This window comes from Schistocerca gregaria, chromosome 4, assembly GCF_023897955.1.
Source record: "Schistocerca gregaria isolate iqSchGreg1 chromosome 4, iqSchGreg1.2, whole genome shotgun sequence".
Lineage (NCBI taxonomy): Eukaryota > Metazoa > Arthropoda > Insecta > Orthoptera > Acrididae > Schistocerca > Schistocerca gregaria.
The window spans coordinates 246,661,246-246,676,225 of NC_064923.1; the positions used below are offsets into that span (position 1 = coordinate 246,661,246).

A 14,980-nucleotide genomic window follows, 5' to 3' on the forward strand; every position below is an offset into this window, starting at 1 on the left:
TCGTTAGACTGGTGGCCATGAGGAAGAGAGTAAAGTCAACATAGAGCCATGTGGGATGCTGTTCTCTTGGACATGTGGGGAGCTGAGTGAAGTGCCAACTCTAATCCAGAAGAACTGGTGAGCCAAATACTATTGAAGACCCTGAGGAGATGCTGCCTTTGGAAAACATTCTGGTGTTGAATCTGACTGTGAATTGTATCAGAGCTTGGGGCTGTGTTGTGGTATGAAGTAAGAGCCTGAACCAGTTTCCAGTCAGTGAATGATTCTTTATAAGATTCTGCTTTGTGGGGAGTGAAACATACGTGGATGCCTTCCACTTGTTGCTTCTGCAGTAGAAAGGTAGCCGGATAGGAAGAGGATACTAGTGTTGGTGCAAAGTGAGTCACAAGGTGTTCTGCAAGAATGGAAGAAAAAAAGAAAACTGTATCTGTCAATTTGAAACAGTTCTGATGTTGATGCTATAGCACATTACAAGAAATACTGCAAAATATTAAAGATGGTAATACGGACATCAAAGCAAATATGTTACAAGGAAAAGATAGTCATATCAGATAGCAAAATAAAGACAATATGGGATATAGTGAAGGAAGAGACTGATAGAACCAGACATGAAGAAGGACAAATAGCATTAAGAGTAAATGATACATTGGTGACAGATGTGTATATTGTTGCAGAACTTTTTAACTAATGTTTTATAATTGTTACTGATAAGATGGGGTTGTCAGGTTCTGTAGATGCTGCTATGGAATACTTCAGACCAGACATTTCAAGTAACTTCCATAATATGAATTTGACCCTCACTACCCCAGTGGAAATAATTTCCATCATAATATCTTTAAAATCAAAACCATCTAGTGGGTATTATGAAATATCAACAAAATTAATTAAAAAATGTGATTGTGAGCTAAGTAACATATTAAGCTATCAGTGTAACCAGTCGTTAATCAGTAGAATATTCCTGAATGGTTGAAATATGCTGAAGTTAAGCCACTGTTTAAGAAGGGAGATAAAGAAATATCATCAAATTTCCATCCAGTTTCACTTTTGCCAGCATTCTTAAAAATTATGGGAAAAGTAATGTGCAATCAGCTTTATAACCATCTCATCTCCAATAACATACTGTCAAAGTTACAGTTCGGATTTATAAAGGGTTCTGATATTGAAAAGGCTATCTACTTTTACAGTGAAAATGTGCTTAATCCATTAGACAAAAAATTGCAGGCAACTGGTATATTTTGTGATTTGTCAAAGGCATTTGACTGTGTAAATTACAATATCCTTTTAAGTAAATTAGAATATTATTGTGTAACAGGAAATGCTGCAAAATGGTTCAAATCTTATATCTATGGCAGGAAACAAAGGGTGTTATTAGGAAAAAGACATGTATTAAGCTATCGGGCATCATCCAACTGGGAACTAATTACATGTGAAGTCCCACAAGTTTCCATTTTAGGGTCCTTACTTTTCTTGTGTATATCAATGACCTTTCACCAGTAACATTACCAGATGCCAACTTTTTGTTTTCCGATGATACTAACATTGCAATAAATAGCAAATCAAGTGTAGTCTTAGAAAGATAGGCTAATAAAATATTTGTGGATATTAATCACTGGTTCCTAGCCAATTATTTGTCACTAAACTTTGAAAAAACACACTGCATGCAGTTCAGAACTTATATTGTCCTGCATGTCACACCATTTTTGTCCACCCCTCCCCATCAGTCAAGGTACGTACGTAAAATGAAATTAAGAACAATATTTTATTGTGTTGTATAATTTATAAATGTCTTAATACATCTCAGCTTACATTACTTACAAAAGATACTATATACATATAGTATAACATAACAACATTGTATCATCAACACATGCACACAGGACTTAGCTACAGCAGTGCTGTTCTGTATTTAATGGAAAGATTCCATCCATGCAATACAAACATCATTTGAGCAATTGTCCAGAGGTAGCAGAACATAAGTACACATACAATTTGAGAGAGAGGCAAGCATAGATGATTTCAAACAAAGGAAAGTAGTACAATCATATCAACTAAAAATGTCTGGGTGGATGGGTAACAATATTTTCCCTACTCTACAATTTCCTGATGTGACCAATAGGCTCCAGTTTAAAACTTGAACTAGTAAGTTCATTGTTCTTCCTTTAATATCCAACACAGTCAAAGATTTATATTTACACATAAAAAACTGTTTGAAACTATTATTACATGCATAAGCAGACCTTCTCCTGATACAAAAACATGACAATATTTCTTTTCTTTGTAAATTTCACAAGACATTCATTACAAATACAGCCCTTCCTTGGAAACACACACAAAACATTACACTAAGAACATAAGTTTTGCATCAGACAATTATATTTTGGGGAGGGAATAGGAGAGGGGGGAGATGATGGGTGGGGAGGAGGAGGAAGGGGAGGGAGGGAGAGAGGGGCGAGGGAGAGGGGGAAGGGGGAGAGAGAGGGGTGAGAGAGAGGGGTGAGGGAGAGGGGGAGGGGAGGGAGGGAGGGAGGGAGGGAGGGAGGGAGGGAGGGAGGGAGGGAGGGAGGGAGGGAGGGAGGGAGGGAGGGAGGGAGGGAGAGAGAGAGATTAACAACTAGCGGCATTTGCACACAATAACGTCAAGCGTGCCGTGCTGAAACTCTGCATAGCTTTCTGTTTCGTTTGTGCAAATAACTGTGCTTCTCTGCTGTAGCTTTAATTTCAACCCAATCGGAGAAAATTGCTTCAAGGGACAAAATATTACACATCCCAAATCTGTACATCCACAATCTTCAGTCCAACACCACAAGACGGATAAATAAAGGGACCTCATGCATAGTAAGACGGGGGTACAGTCAAATCACCCAAAACTTCCAGCTGTTCCTCTGAAAATTTGAGACTGTGTATCTGCCAGTTATCATGATGTGTTCTCTTGAAATCTCCCAGAGTTTTCCTTATTGTCGCCTGGAATGAAAGATTATCATTATTACTTAACATGGTCAATACAGTTGGGGATAGTGTTTAATTAAAAATATCACATAAGATAATACAGAAAAAACTGTGAATTGCAGTGTGCGCAAAAATGCACCTCTTACTAAGAACTGCTGCAATACAGAGGGTCTTAACAAACAGGAATTTCTGCCTGGATTAGAGAAATACACCAAGGTGATATAAGTCATGGGACAGCAATATGTACACATGTAGATGGCGGTAGTATCGGACACACAAGGTATAAAAGGGCAGTGCATTGGCAGCTGTCATTTGCACTAATTTGAAAAAGTTTCTGATGTGATTACGGTCACATGACAGAGATTAACAGACTATCAACGCCGAATGGTAGATGGAGCTAAATGCACATGACATTACATTTGAGAAATCGATATGGAATTCAGTAGTCCAAGATCCACAGTGCCATGAGTGTGCCGAGAATACCAAATTTTAGGAGTTACCTCTCACAACAGGGAACACAGTGGCCGACAGCCTTCACTTAACTGAGAGTAGTATCATTTGTGTAGAGTTGTTAGTGCTAACAGACAAGCAATACTGCATGAAATAACCGCAAAAAACAATGTGGGGCGTACGATGAATGTATCTGTTAGGACAGTATGGTGATATTTGGCATTAATAGGCTACTGCAGCAGATGACAGATGCTAGCGCCTTTTCTAATGGCACGAAATCATCTGCAGTGCCTCTCCTGAGCTTGGGACCATATTGGTTGAACACTATGCAAAAAACACAGACACAAGCTGGTCAACAAGGCATTGTGCATGCTGCTGCTGGTAGTTCAATAATGGTGTGGGCTGTGTTTGTATGGAATAGGCTGGGTCCTTTGGTCTAACTGAACAGATGATTAACTTGAAATAGTTATGTTCTGCTACTTGGAGACTATCTGCAGCCATTCCTGGGCTTCATGTTCCCAAACAATGATGGATTTTTATGGACGATAGTGTGCCATGTCACAGGGCCACAATTCTTCACAACTGGTTTGAAGAACATTCTGGACTATTCAAGTGAATGGTTTGGCCACCCATACCGCCTGACATGAATCTCATTAAACATTTATGGGACATAAATCCTGGAATGGCAACACTTCCACAATTATGGACAGCTATAGAGGCAGCCTGGCTCAATATTTCTGAAGGTGGCTTCCAACGACTTGTTAAGTCCATGCCATGTCGAGTCGCTGCACTATGCCAGGCAAGGGAGTTCAACACAGTAATAGGAGGTATCCCATGAGTTTTGTCAGCTCACCTCAGTGTATGTTAGATATTCAGGTGGGTTTGTGGATATTGCAGTATAAAGTATGTACATAACACCGAACTAAGATTAGTATACCACATACGGAAAAGAACACTTGCCACGCTTTTGTTGTAAATGCATTGCTAAAATTTTAACAATGGTAGTACTGTATATGAAACTACCTCAGAAAATACTTGTAATATGATGTAAATAAATTTAAAAACAAGATATGGATTGCACATATTTTCCAAGCCACTGGCTCCTTCTTCTGGCAGAAGAGTTAAAGGAAAAGGACTGGCTATGTTTATGAAATGGAAAGACTTATGGAAAGTTGACCAGTACCCCATGCAAAGGGAGACTTACTGGACAGGATAAGAAGGAATGATGGTTGGTGCTTGTGCAGGACGAAATTTGAAAAATTGAGAACTTTCAAGGTGTAAGATATGGTAATAAGCAAGACAATGATTACTGAAAAGAACATTGAGCAAGAGTCAATAAGAGCGGAAACCTAAAATGCTAGACAAGTGAGTGGAGTGGATACTTTTGTTAATAAAGTATTTAAATACTTGTAACAAATTCCATATTCTTCATGTTACTAGTAACATGAATACATTTAGAAATAAATTTTGTAATGGATATGAAACTTTAAAACCACACACCTATTTTCTGCATCAGTCACATCATTAAAAATAGTTTGGGATGCTCATTTCACAATACAGTGCAAGCAGGAAGCATGCTGTTAAAACACTCAGTAATTAGGTGTTTTGATATCCGGAAAACATACATTTTTGTTGATTTTGCAACACTCTTTAAATGATTCCTCGGTAATACTGATAATATTAGGTTTATTGTTGAGTTCAAAATAATGAGGAGCATAGTGAATTCAATGATTTATTTTTACACTTTTAATGCATAACAGCAGATCTTGACTAATAACTCACTTATCGGTAAAATGAAATCAAAATGTTAAGATGGTCAATTGGATCAAATCGCCCAGAGGAATAAAATTCTTCTTGCTGTAACAACATTAATTATTCTGAGTGTTTTTAAAGTTTAACTTTTTTATATTGAATATTCCAAGACATTAAACAGTGACGGGTGACTCTAGTATGACGAAAAAACCGGATGTTGCAAACATTTTCAAATGAAGTTTTTGTACGTGGACTGGATTATAGATTGATTTCTGAATGAGAATCTATTTATGAATGCAACTTTATCATTATCCGATTTCAACAGCAGTAGTGTTGTATAGATAAATTTGAAATTGTTTTGTTTGAGAGTGCAAAAACAATAAATGTCATACATGTTCATGTCAGATCTATCCAACATGAAGGGTTGAAAGTGACTACACATTAAGCCCAATCAACGGAATGAAAGACAGCTAAAAACCAGAATTTTCTCTTGGAGAAAGAGCCTTAAAATATGCAATAAAGAAAATGGAGGTACTGACTTACAGATTAAATGTCCTCTGCCATATTCCTAAAAGGGATAAAAAGTAAAACGAGGTCGACAGCTCATACATCACTCACTAAAATGACCGATAACTCAGACGGCAAACAGGAAATGGTGAAAAGTCAAGGGTTGAGGACGATGAGCACAAAGTGGTTGGGGATCACCACTTAACAAACGGTAATAGCTACAAGGACGCAGTCCAATACGCACCCTAAAATGATCTCCTCACATGAAAGGGCCAACAGGAGGTTGGTCAGTCTGCTGGGAGAGATTGAGAGACTTAGAGCATCTGTCTCGCGTGTGTAGTAGTGCCCTTGGGAAGCAACTGAAGTTCACCACTATCCAAAGTGGTGAATGGTGCACACCCATTGGGGAAATGGCAGGTACCATGGAGTTAAGCCGCCAAAGCAATAGCCAAAAGCGAACTCCAGGAGGTAACAGAGAGATGGATGCACCCCATACTGACCATCAAAGAAGTCATGGAAGGAGGTGACATAGTATGAGAGGTCAGCCATGGCAGACAATCAGCATGCGTATCTGCTCAGGAAAAAAATCACGGCAGCAGCAGAAATTTGGCAGCTTCTGCACACAGAATCTCAACTGGGCTAGTGTAAAAGGCGCCACTGGCCAAACAGATGCCACGATGGTGGGGGATTTTATTGAGATGGCATAAGATGGACGGTCATGCAGATCCATAAATGAAACACTCTTAGTCTAGTTTTGAATGGACAAGGGACCAGAATAAATGGAGGAGATGGTCCAATCTGCTCCCCAGGAAGTACTGCTGACAATACATAGGACACTTGGTAAGACGCATGGAAGGACCAAGAAAGTTTCCTATTGAGCATGAGCCCCAAGAATTCCATAGTTTCAACAAATGGAAGAGCAACAGGCCCAAGATATAAAGACAGTGGAAGAAACCAACTGTGCCACCAGAAATTCATACCAACAGTTTTGGCACTGTAAAAGCGAAAGCTGCTGCCGATGCTCCATGAGTAAATGCAATCAAGAAAATACTGAATGTGTCACTCAAGGAGATGAGTCCTTGGAGAATTGCAATAGATGGCAAAATCGGCAGGAGCCAGTGACGCCCAGTGGGGAACAGGCTATAATAGGGTTAATGACAATAGCAAAGAGGACAACACTCAGGATGCAACCATGAGGCGCATAATTTTCCTGATAAAGGTGTCTGATAGGGTAGAACCCACATGTACCTTGAAAACTTGGGGGGAGCCCCACATGTAGAGTGTATGTAGGATACCAATCCTCCAGCAGGTGTCGTAGGCTTTCTCCATGCCAAAAAACACTGCCGCAGTCTGGTATTTCTGCAGAAAACCATTCATGAAAGACACACACACACACACACACACACACACACACAGAGAGAGAGAGAGAGAGAAGCAGACATATTCCAATGTCTGCTTGTGACTGTATATGTGTGGATGGATGTGTGTGTGTGTGTGTGTGTGTGTGTGTGTGTGTGTGTGTGTGTGTGTGTGTGTGCGCACGCGCGCCCGAGTGTATACCCGTACTTTTTGCCCCTAAGGCAAGTCTTTCCACTCCCGGAATTGGAACGACTCCTTACCCTCTCCCTTAAAACCCACATCCTTTCCTCTTTCCCTCTCCTTCCCTCTTTCCTAATGAAGCAACCGTTAGTTGCGAAAGCTTGAATTTTGTGTGTGTGTTTGTGTGTCTATCGACCTGCCAGCGCTTTCGTTTGGTGAGTCACATCATATATATATATATATATATATATATATATATATATATATATATATATATATATATATAAAATTGAAAGAAACTTCCACATGGGAAAAATATATTAAAAATAAAGATTCCAAGACTTACCAAGCGGGAAAGCGCTGGTACATAGGCACAATGAATAAAACACACACACACACACACACACACACAGAAATTTCGAGCTTTCGCAACCTGCGGCTGCTTCGTCAGGAAAGAGGGAAGGAGAAGGAAAGATGAAAGGATGTGGGTTTTAAGGGAGAGGGTAAGGAGTCATTCCAATCCCGGGAGCGGAAAGACTTACCTTAGGGGGAAAAAAGGATAGGTATATACTCGCGCACACACACACACACACACACACACACACACACACACACACACACACACACACACACACACACATATCCATCCATTTTGCACCAGTATGTCTGCCTTTTCAAGGGTGCAGTGGGTCTACCTTCCTCCTGATGGATGTGTGTGTGTGTGTGTGTGTGTGTGTGTGTGTGTGTGTGTGTGTGTGTGTGTGTGGGCGCGCGCGTGCGCGAGTATATACCTATCCTTTTTTCCCCCTAAGGTAAGTCTTTCCGCTCCCGGGATTGGAATGACTCCTTACCCTCTCCCTTAAAACCCACGTCCTTTCATCTTTCCTTTTCCTTCCCTCTTTCCTGATGAAGCAACCTTGGGTTGCGAAAGCTTGAAATTTGTGTGTGTGTGTTTGTGTGTGTGTGTTTTATTCATTGTGCCTATGTACCAGCGCTTTCCCGCTTGGACTTACCAAGTGGGAAAGCGCCGGTAGATAGGCACAATAAATAATTTCTAGCTTTTGCAACCGACGGTTGCTTCTTCAGGAAAGAGGGAAGGAGAGGGAAAGACGAAAGGATGTGGGTTTTAAGGGAGAGGGTAAGGAGTCATTCCAATCCCAGGAGCGGAAAGACTTCCCTTAGGGGGAAAAAAGGACAGGTGTACACTCGCACACACACACATATCCATCCGCACATACACAGACACAAGCAGACATTTACAAATGTGCATTCCACTGACCCCTGGTCACAGGAGAGCCCATAAAGCCTGGTGTCAAGAACACAGTACATGGTCATTGGAACAGTGGTCCCAGGTTATGTTCACGTACGAGTCCAGGTATAGTCTGAACAGTGATTCTCATTGGGTTTTCATCTGGCGTGAACCAGGAACCAAATACCAACCCCTTCATGTCCTTGAAAGGGACCTGTATGGAGGTCGTGGTTTGATGGTGCGGGATGGGATTATGATTGTTGCCCGTACAACCCTGCATGTCTTTGACAGAGAAACTGTAACAGATCAGGTGTATCGAGACGTCATTTTGCACCAGTATGTCTGCCTTTTCATGGGTGCAGTGGGTCCTACCTTCCTCCTGATACATGATAACGCATGGCCCCACTGAGCTGCCATCGTGAAGGTGTACCTTGAAACAGAAGGTAACAGGCGAATGGAGTTGCCTGCCTGTTCTCCAGACCTAAACCCTATCTAGCATGTCTGGGATGCTCTCGGTCGCCATATCGCTGCATGTCTTCAAACCGCTAGGACACTTCAGGAGCTCCGACACGCACTGGTGAAAGAATGGGAGGCTATACCCCAGTAGCTGCTCGATCACCTGATCCAGAGTATGCCAACCCGTTGTGCGGTTTGTGTACCTATGCATGGTGATCATATCCTGTCTTGATGTCAGGGTACATGTTCAGGAAACAGTGGCATTTTGTAGCACGTGTGTTTTGGGACGATTTTCTCAACTTATCACTAATACCTTGGCCTTACAGATCTGTGTCGTGTGTGTTCCCTGTGTACCTATGATATTAGTGCCAGTTCTGTGTAGTGCCACATTGTGTGGCACCACATTCTGCAATTATCCTTAATTTATGAGCATGAGTGTAGCTACTGCCCACCATCCATGTGGAGCATGTATTGGTCTCACCACAGACTACTCTAGTACTAAGCCACACACAATTGACATCATCAAAGTGAAGATGACGTTAATGCAACGTCGAAACTAGTAGCCTAATAAATATTAAATCTTAAATACGGCTGGAGGAATTTCATTTTCAATTTTAAAAAAAAATTATGTCAGCTGGTGCCCACCATCATCCAATTTAAATATGGGCGCACAAAGATTCATGAAATGGGTTGTCATAGTGAAGAGATAGTCAACTGCAGAACAGTGCACTCTTAATTCACACTGTGCCGTGGTTAGTAAATTTCAAGACTCAAGCCAGCCAGGCATGAATCATACGTTCCCTCACCTTACTAACACAAATGGGGTGGTAGCTAGAAAGAAGGTGTTTGTCCTTACCAGGCTTAAGTATGGGTATGACACTGGCTCCTCGCCAGTGTCTGGGAAACGTGTCCTCTGCCCAGATGTGATTGTATGTATGAAGGAGAAAGTGTTTGCCTGCAAGAGAAAGGTTCTGCAATATCTGAGTGTGAACATCGTCCGCCCCTGGGGCGGAGAATCAGGATGAAGTGAGAGCAAGATCTAGCTCCCTCATAGTAAATGCAGCATTGTAGCACTCACAATTCTGAGAATAGAAGGGTATCGCCCAAGCCTTCTCACCTTATTTCTGATGGAGGAAGGGAGGGTGATAGTGGGTGGGGTTCGAAATTTCCACAAAATAGCGACCCAAGGAGTTTGAGATAGCAACAGGATCCAGTATGACATCATTTGCAATGGTCAGGCCAGAAATTGGGGAATGAACCTCAGTCCCAGAGAGCCATTGGAAGTTGGTCCACTTGACTAAAGAGGGAGTGGAACCACTGAAAGGTCAAGTAAATAAATCCAGCAAGCTTTTTTTGCTATCCTGAAGAATGTGGCGATACTGTACATGCAACTGTTTATAATGAATGCAGTTTGTCATCGTAGGATGATGGTTCAAAACGCAGCGAGCACATCTCCGCATGCGAACTGCGTCACGGCATGCCTCAGTCCACCAAGGGATCGGAACACGGCACGGTAAGGATGAAGTGCAAGGAATGGAAAGTTCAGTGGTGGCAAGGACAACCACTGTTAAAGTATTCCACCTGGTCACCACAACTGGGGAAAAGTCATTCATCAAAGGTCTCGTAGGTAGGGTAGGAGACAGCACACGGGAAATGGTCACTCAGGCAAGCTGGGTGGTGCAGAATGAGAGGTCCAAATGGGAATAGGTGTGCATGGAGTCTGAAAGGAATGTGGGTGCTTCAGTGTTAAGGCAGATGAGGTCAAATTGCTTGAGAAGGTTAGCCAAGAGGTCACCACTCTAACAGGTTCTGGGAGAACCCCAAAGCAGATGGTACACATTAAAGAGACAGAGCAGCAAAAAGGAATGACAGATTAGCCCAATAAGCTGGATGGAGTCTGCCCTAGTGACACCAAATGACAGAGGGAGGCAAAAACAATACAAGAGAAAAGGTGAAATGAAGAAAGAAAATGTGGACTGCAACAGTTTGCAAATGGGTGTTCATGGGGGCGGTGTGACTATGAACATCACCCAGGATGAGCAGCACAACTCCCCCATGCAAGAGAATGCCACTCTCAGGGGAAGGTCAAAATGGACCAGACACAAATGTAAAAGATCAAAGATGTCTTGAGGACACAATTTTGTTTTCTGGTGGCAGAGAACAGGATGACGCTGTGGTTCAAAGAGCAACTGTAAATCCTCTTTGTTGGAGCTAAGGCTGCAAATGTTCCACTGGAAGAGTGTCATAACGAGGAAAGGTGAGGCGGAAGAAAATCAAGTGTGTCACCTCGGCAGCTGAGTGCCAGCCTTTCAGGACAGTCTGCTAGAGGGTGCAGATGCTGGAGGATCCTGGTACACGAGATCTACACAGGTGTCAGCATTCTCCCTTGCTCAGTGTGTGGAGCAGTTGACGATGCACACCAGCGACATGGAGGTAGGCTGGGTGAAGGTATCACGAAGCGACACCGTTGAAGGGGATCTCCAAGTCGGCAAAGGACAACACTGTTTACCTTTGTTTGATTTCTTGGAGCTTTGCAGTTGACAGATGACGATTCTGATGTTTGTTGGCCGAAGGGATATAAAAAGTCTTCACAGGAATTTTCCTTCTGCCCTTTCCAACCTACTGGTTGTGTAGCAGGTGATTTCACTGTGCGACATGAAAACTGAGTGGATTGTTGCACAGATTGAGAAGAAGGAGACGAGGATGCTACTGTGACATTGGGTGATATTACAACTGTGTTGCCAATTTTGAGGTCCCATGCTTGCATGGACATGTCCCTTGTGTAGCAAGATGCAGCAAGAATGGTACTGTAAGTGCCAGGTGTTAAAATGAAGGGTTTCCAAATAGCCAACAACTTGCGAGCAACATGGTACGGTGCCTTTTCTTTCACCCGCATCCCATGTACGGCCCACTCATCGAGATACACAGGACAGTCTCACTGCGAGGCTACACAGTTGCCATTGCAATTGATACAGCGGGGAGTAGGAAATGGACAATCATCCTCATGAGCTTCCCTATCACAGGTAGGGCCGGGTGTCGACAGGACAGTCAAGTGTGGTTGTAATGACAACACTGGTAACAGTGCACCAGGTTTGTAATCTATGATAACTTCCTACCCTCCTTTGATCTTGGATAGAAGCACTACTCTGTCAACCGTCAGAAAAAAAAGAGTGCATGTGGGCACTAAGGATGCATCTACCTTTATCATCACCCAATATACTGCAAAATGCAATGATGCCCTGATCAGAGAAGTAAGTTTGGATTTCAGCCTCAGTCAGACCACCGAGCAGCCGAGTGTAAATAACGCCATGCGAAGAATTCGCATTGGATCAGCCTTGATACGAACAGGACTTCCATAGAAGAGTGAAGTTGCAAGCAGTTGTTATGCTTGAGTATCAAAAGTAGTCTCCAAAAGTAAAGTGCCAATTGCATAAATTAGAGAAGGATTTCACAGGGCCGGCAACTGCATCAACACCTTTACGAGTAATAAACGGATTAACCACGGCAAATGACTGACCGTCTTCAGTATGCAACAACACAAGGGACCAAGGTGCAGCTGGGAGGGCCTTTGATTCATTAGCCTCATTCCATTTATATTTAGTAGACATAGACTGACAAGTAGCAGTTTGGGTCATTGCGAGAAAATCCTCCACGATTGTCAGCATCTCCGAGGCGCGCTACTTCCAGCTGGGTGGGGGCCCATCAGAGGGGGCCAACTGGCAATTTGGGAAGGTAGTAGCTCAGGCAATCCCCCTCCCTGGGCCTAACCTGCACCATGGAGTACTTGCGAACCCTACTTGTAGGCCCAGGGCTGGGAATTACACATTACCCAGTTACACATCAAATGCCTGCGCCGGTGCACATGAAGGAGGAAGAAGAAGAAGAAGAAGAAGAAGAAGAAGAAGAAGAAGAAAAAGAGGAAGCTCAAATGCCAGAACGGAAAAAGGATAGGAGAAGAGGAACAGAGAAAGCAAATGGAAAGAAAAAACAGTGGAGGGACTGTTCTGATGTCAGGTTACTGAAAATGCGAACATACTCCCAAAAACACCCCAGCCATGTTCCCCAAGGGATGGGAAAAAGAATAGCAAGAGGGTAGACATGTGGCATGGAAAGGAAAAGACACTGCAAAGGCTGGGGCCCAGTGGTGGCAAAGCACAAACTTGCCAAAGAGTGGTGAGCCCCCAGGGCGGAAAATTCGTAATAATAAGTGTAATAGTTCACACCTCTTCTGTCTTTACTAATCCCACATGAATCACAATCTTATATATGATGTAGCTTATAGTCACTTTCCTCTTACAGCGTGAATATGTGAACAGAAAAAAAGAAATTCCTGAATTTCCCAGTTAAAAATACACTTTTTCCCGGGTGCAAATATACTATAGCCCTGCTAAAAGTACGTTTTTTCCACATTAAGTGACAATATACTTTCCCTCGGAGCTGTAAAACTTATGAATCCATTAATGGTGAAGATTTTATACATCGGCATAGAACTTTCTGGCACTTAAGAAACAAAACCTAGCCAAAAACAACACGCTTTGCAAAAATCTTTGATGCACAGCAACATTTGGACTGCATATTTTCTCATTATGGATGTATAGGCAGGAATTGCACCAAATACAGCACAGGAGCTTTTGAAGCATTGAAATCGAGATTGCCAGCTAATCATATCTCATGTCACGTTATCTCACCAGCCAATGACAGCAGATATTCAGAGCAAATATTCACATGATATAGTCAGCCAATAGCAACATCAATGTTAAGCAGTGCGAACACACAAATAGGAAAAGTTAATAGTTTAAATTAATGATGATGTAAATAAAATAGAAAGAAACTTCCACATGGGAAAAATATATTAAAAACAAAGATTCCAAGACTTACCAAGAGGGAAAGCGCCGGCAGACAGGCACATGAACAAAACACACAAACACACACACAGAATTACTTGCTTTCGCAACCGATGGTTGCTTCTTCAGGAAGGAGAGGGAAAGATGAAAGGATGTGGGTTTTAAGGGAGAGGGTAAGGAGTCATTCCAATCCTGGGAGCGGAAAGACTTCCCTTAGAGGAAAAAAAGGACCTGTCCTGTGTGTGTGTGTGTGTGTTTGTGTGTTTTGTTCATGTAACTGTCTGCCGGCACTTTCCCGCTTGGTAAGTCTTGGAATCTTTGTTTTGAATATAGTTTAAATTAACATATATACATGTTTCGTGGGTTAGTTGGCTGAATACATGTTCCATTGAGCACTTTCACCATTCCATAGAAAAGCCAATTATGTGTGCAATTGCTCAAGAACTCCCTTCACACTTTGTTTCAAGGATAAAAATACTTTTTGTCATTATCATTGCACAATTTGTAATCTATGAAAGAACTAAAATAAATATGAAAAACTAATCTCGAAACTTGGTCTTCTTCTTCTTTATTTTAGTGAGTGTTACCCTTTAAGTTATATCAAACATGAATACACCAGTAAAATATTAAGTAACAGCATATCCCTGGTCTCCTGGGCCCACAATTTTTCTAAGTGGCTGGTCCACAGTGTTAAGTTTTGAATGAGAGTCTAATGCTCCATGACTTACAAAATTCATCACACATGGTCACATGTAACATAATTCATCTTGCATAATAGAAAATTTACTTTGAAAGTAACACTTCTCAAAGCACCATTTTTAATATTTTCCCATGACCTATTACAAATGTAAATAGTTGTGACGCCATGCTCATCGAAACAAGGCCCATGAAAAGATGCATTCAAAGCAGTCTGTTGTCATGAAATATTGCATAGTCTCCAACATTTTGCTGTCGACAGGCACTGTGTGTGGACTGTGCTTTTTGCTGTAAATGGCGCATTTTCTCAGCAACTAGAGTTTTATTTTGGTGCTATTCCCTTGTTTACGTTTCATGACAGCAGTATTATTCTCTGTAGCAAGCTAAAGTAAACTTCTTTGTAAGAGTCATCTGTTCTTACCAGTAAAAATTAGAAAAATTTAACTGAAAACTAAAATAATAAAAAATTCTCAGAAGTCTAGAAGGTTCCTGCATTTTTCCCGGATGAAAAAATTCCCTGGTTTTTACCAGATTTCCCAGT

At 41.8% G+C, this 14,980-nt stretch overlaps 1 protein-coding gene across 1 annotated transcript in view; it reads right to left on the minus strand.

Annotated features, from left to right (window-relative positions):
* Positions 1 to 1,740: 1,740 nt before the first annotated feature.
* The window catches only part of LOC126266948 (proteasome activator complex subunit 4-like), a 201,710-nt gene continuing 188,470 nt past the window's right edge, over positions 1,741 to 14,980 (minus strand). Inside the window, exon 34 of the mRNA XM_049971660.1 lies at positions 1,741 to 2,961. Coding sequence (XP_049827617.1) covers positions 2,827 to 2,961 — 135 coding nt within the window. The 3' untranslated portion in view covers positions 1,741 to 2,826. The remainder of the gene's footprint in view (positions 2,962 to 14,980) is intronic.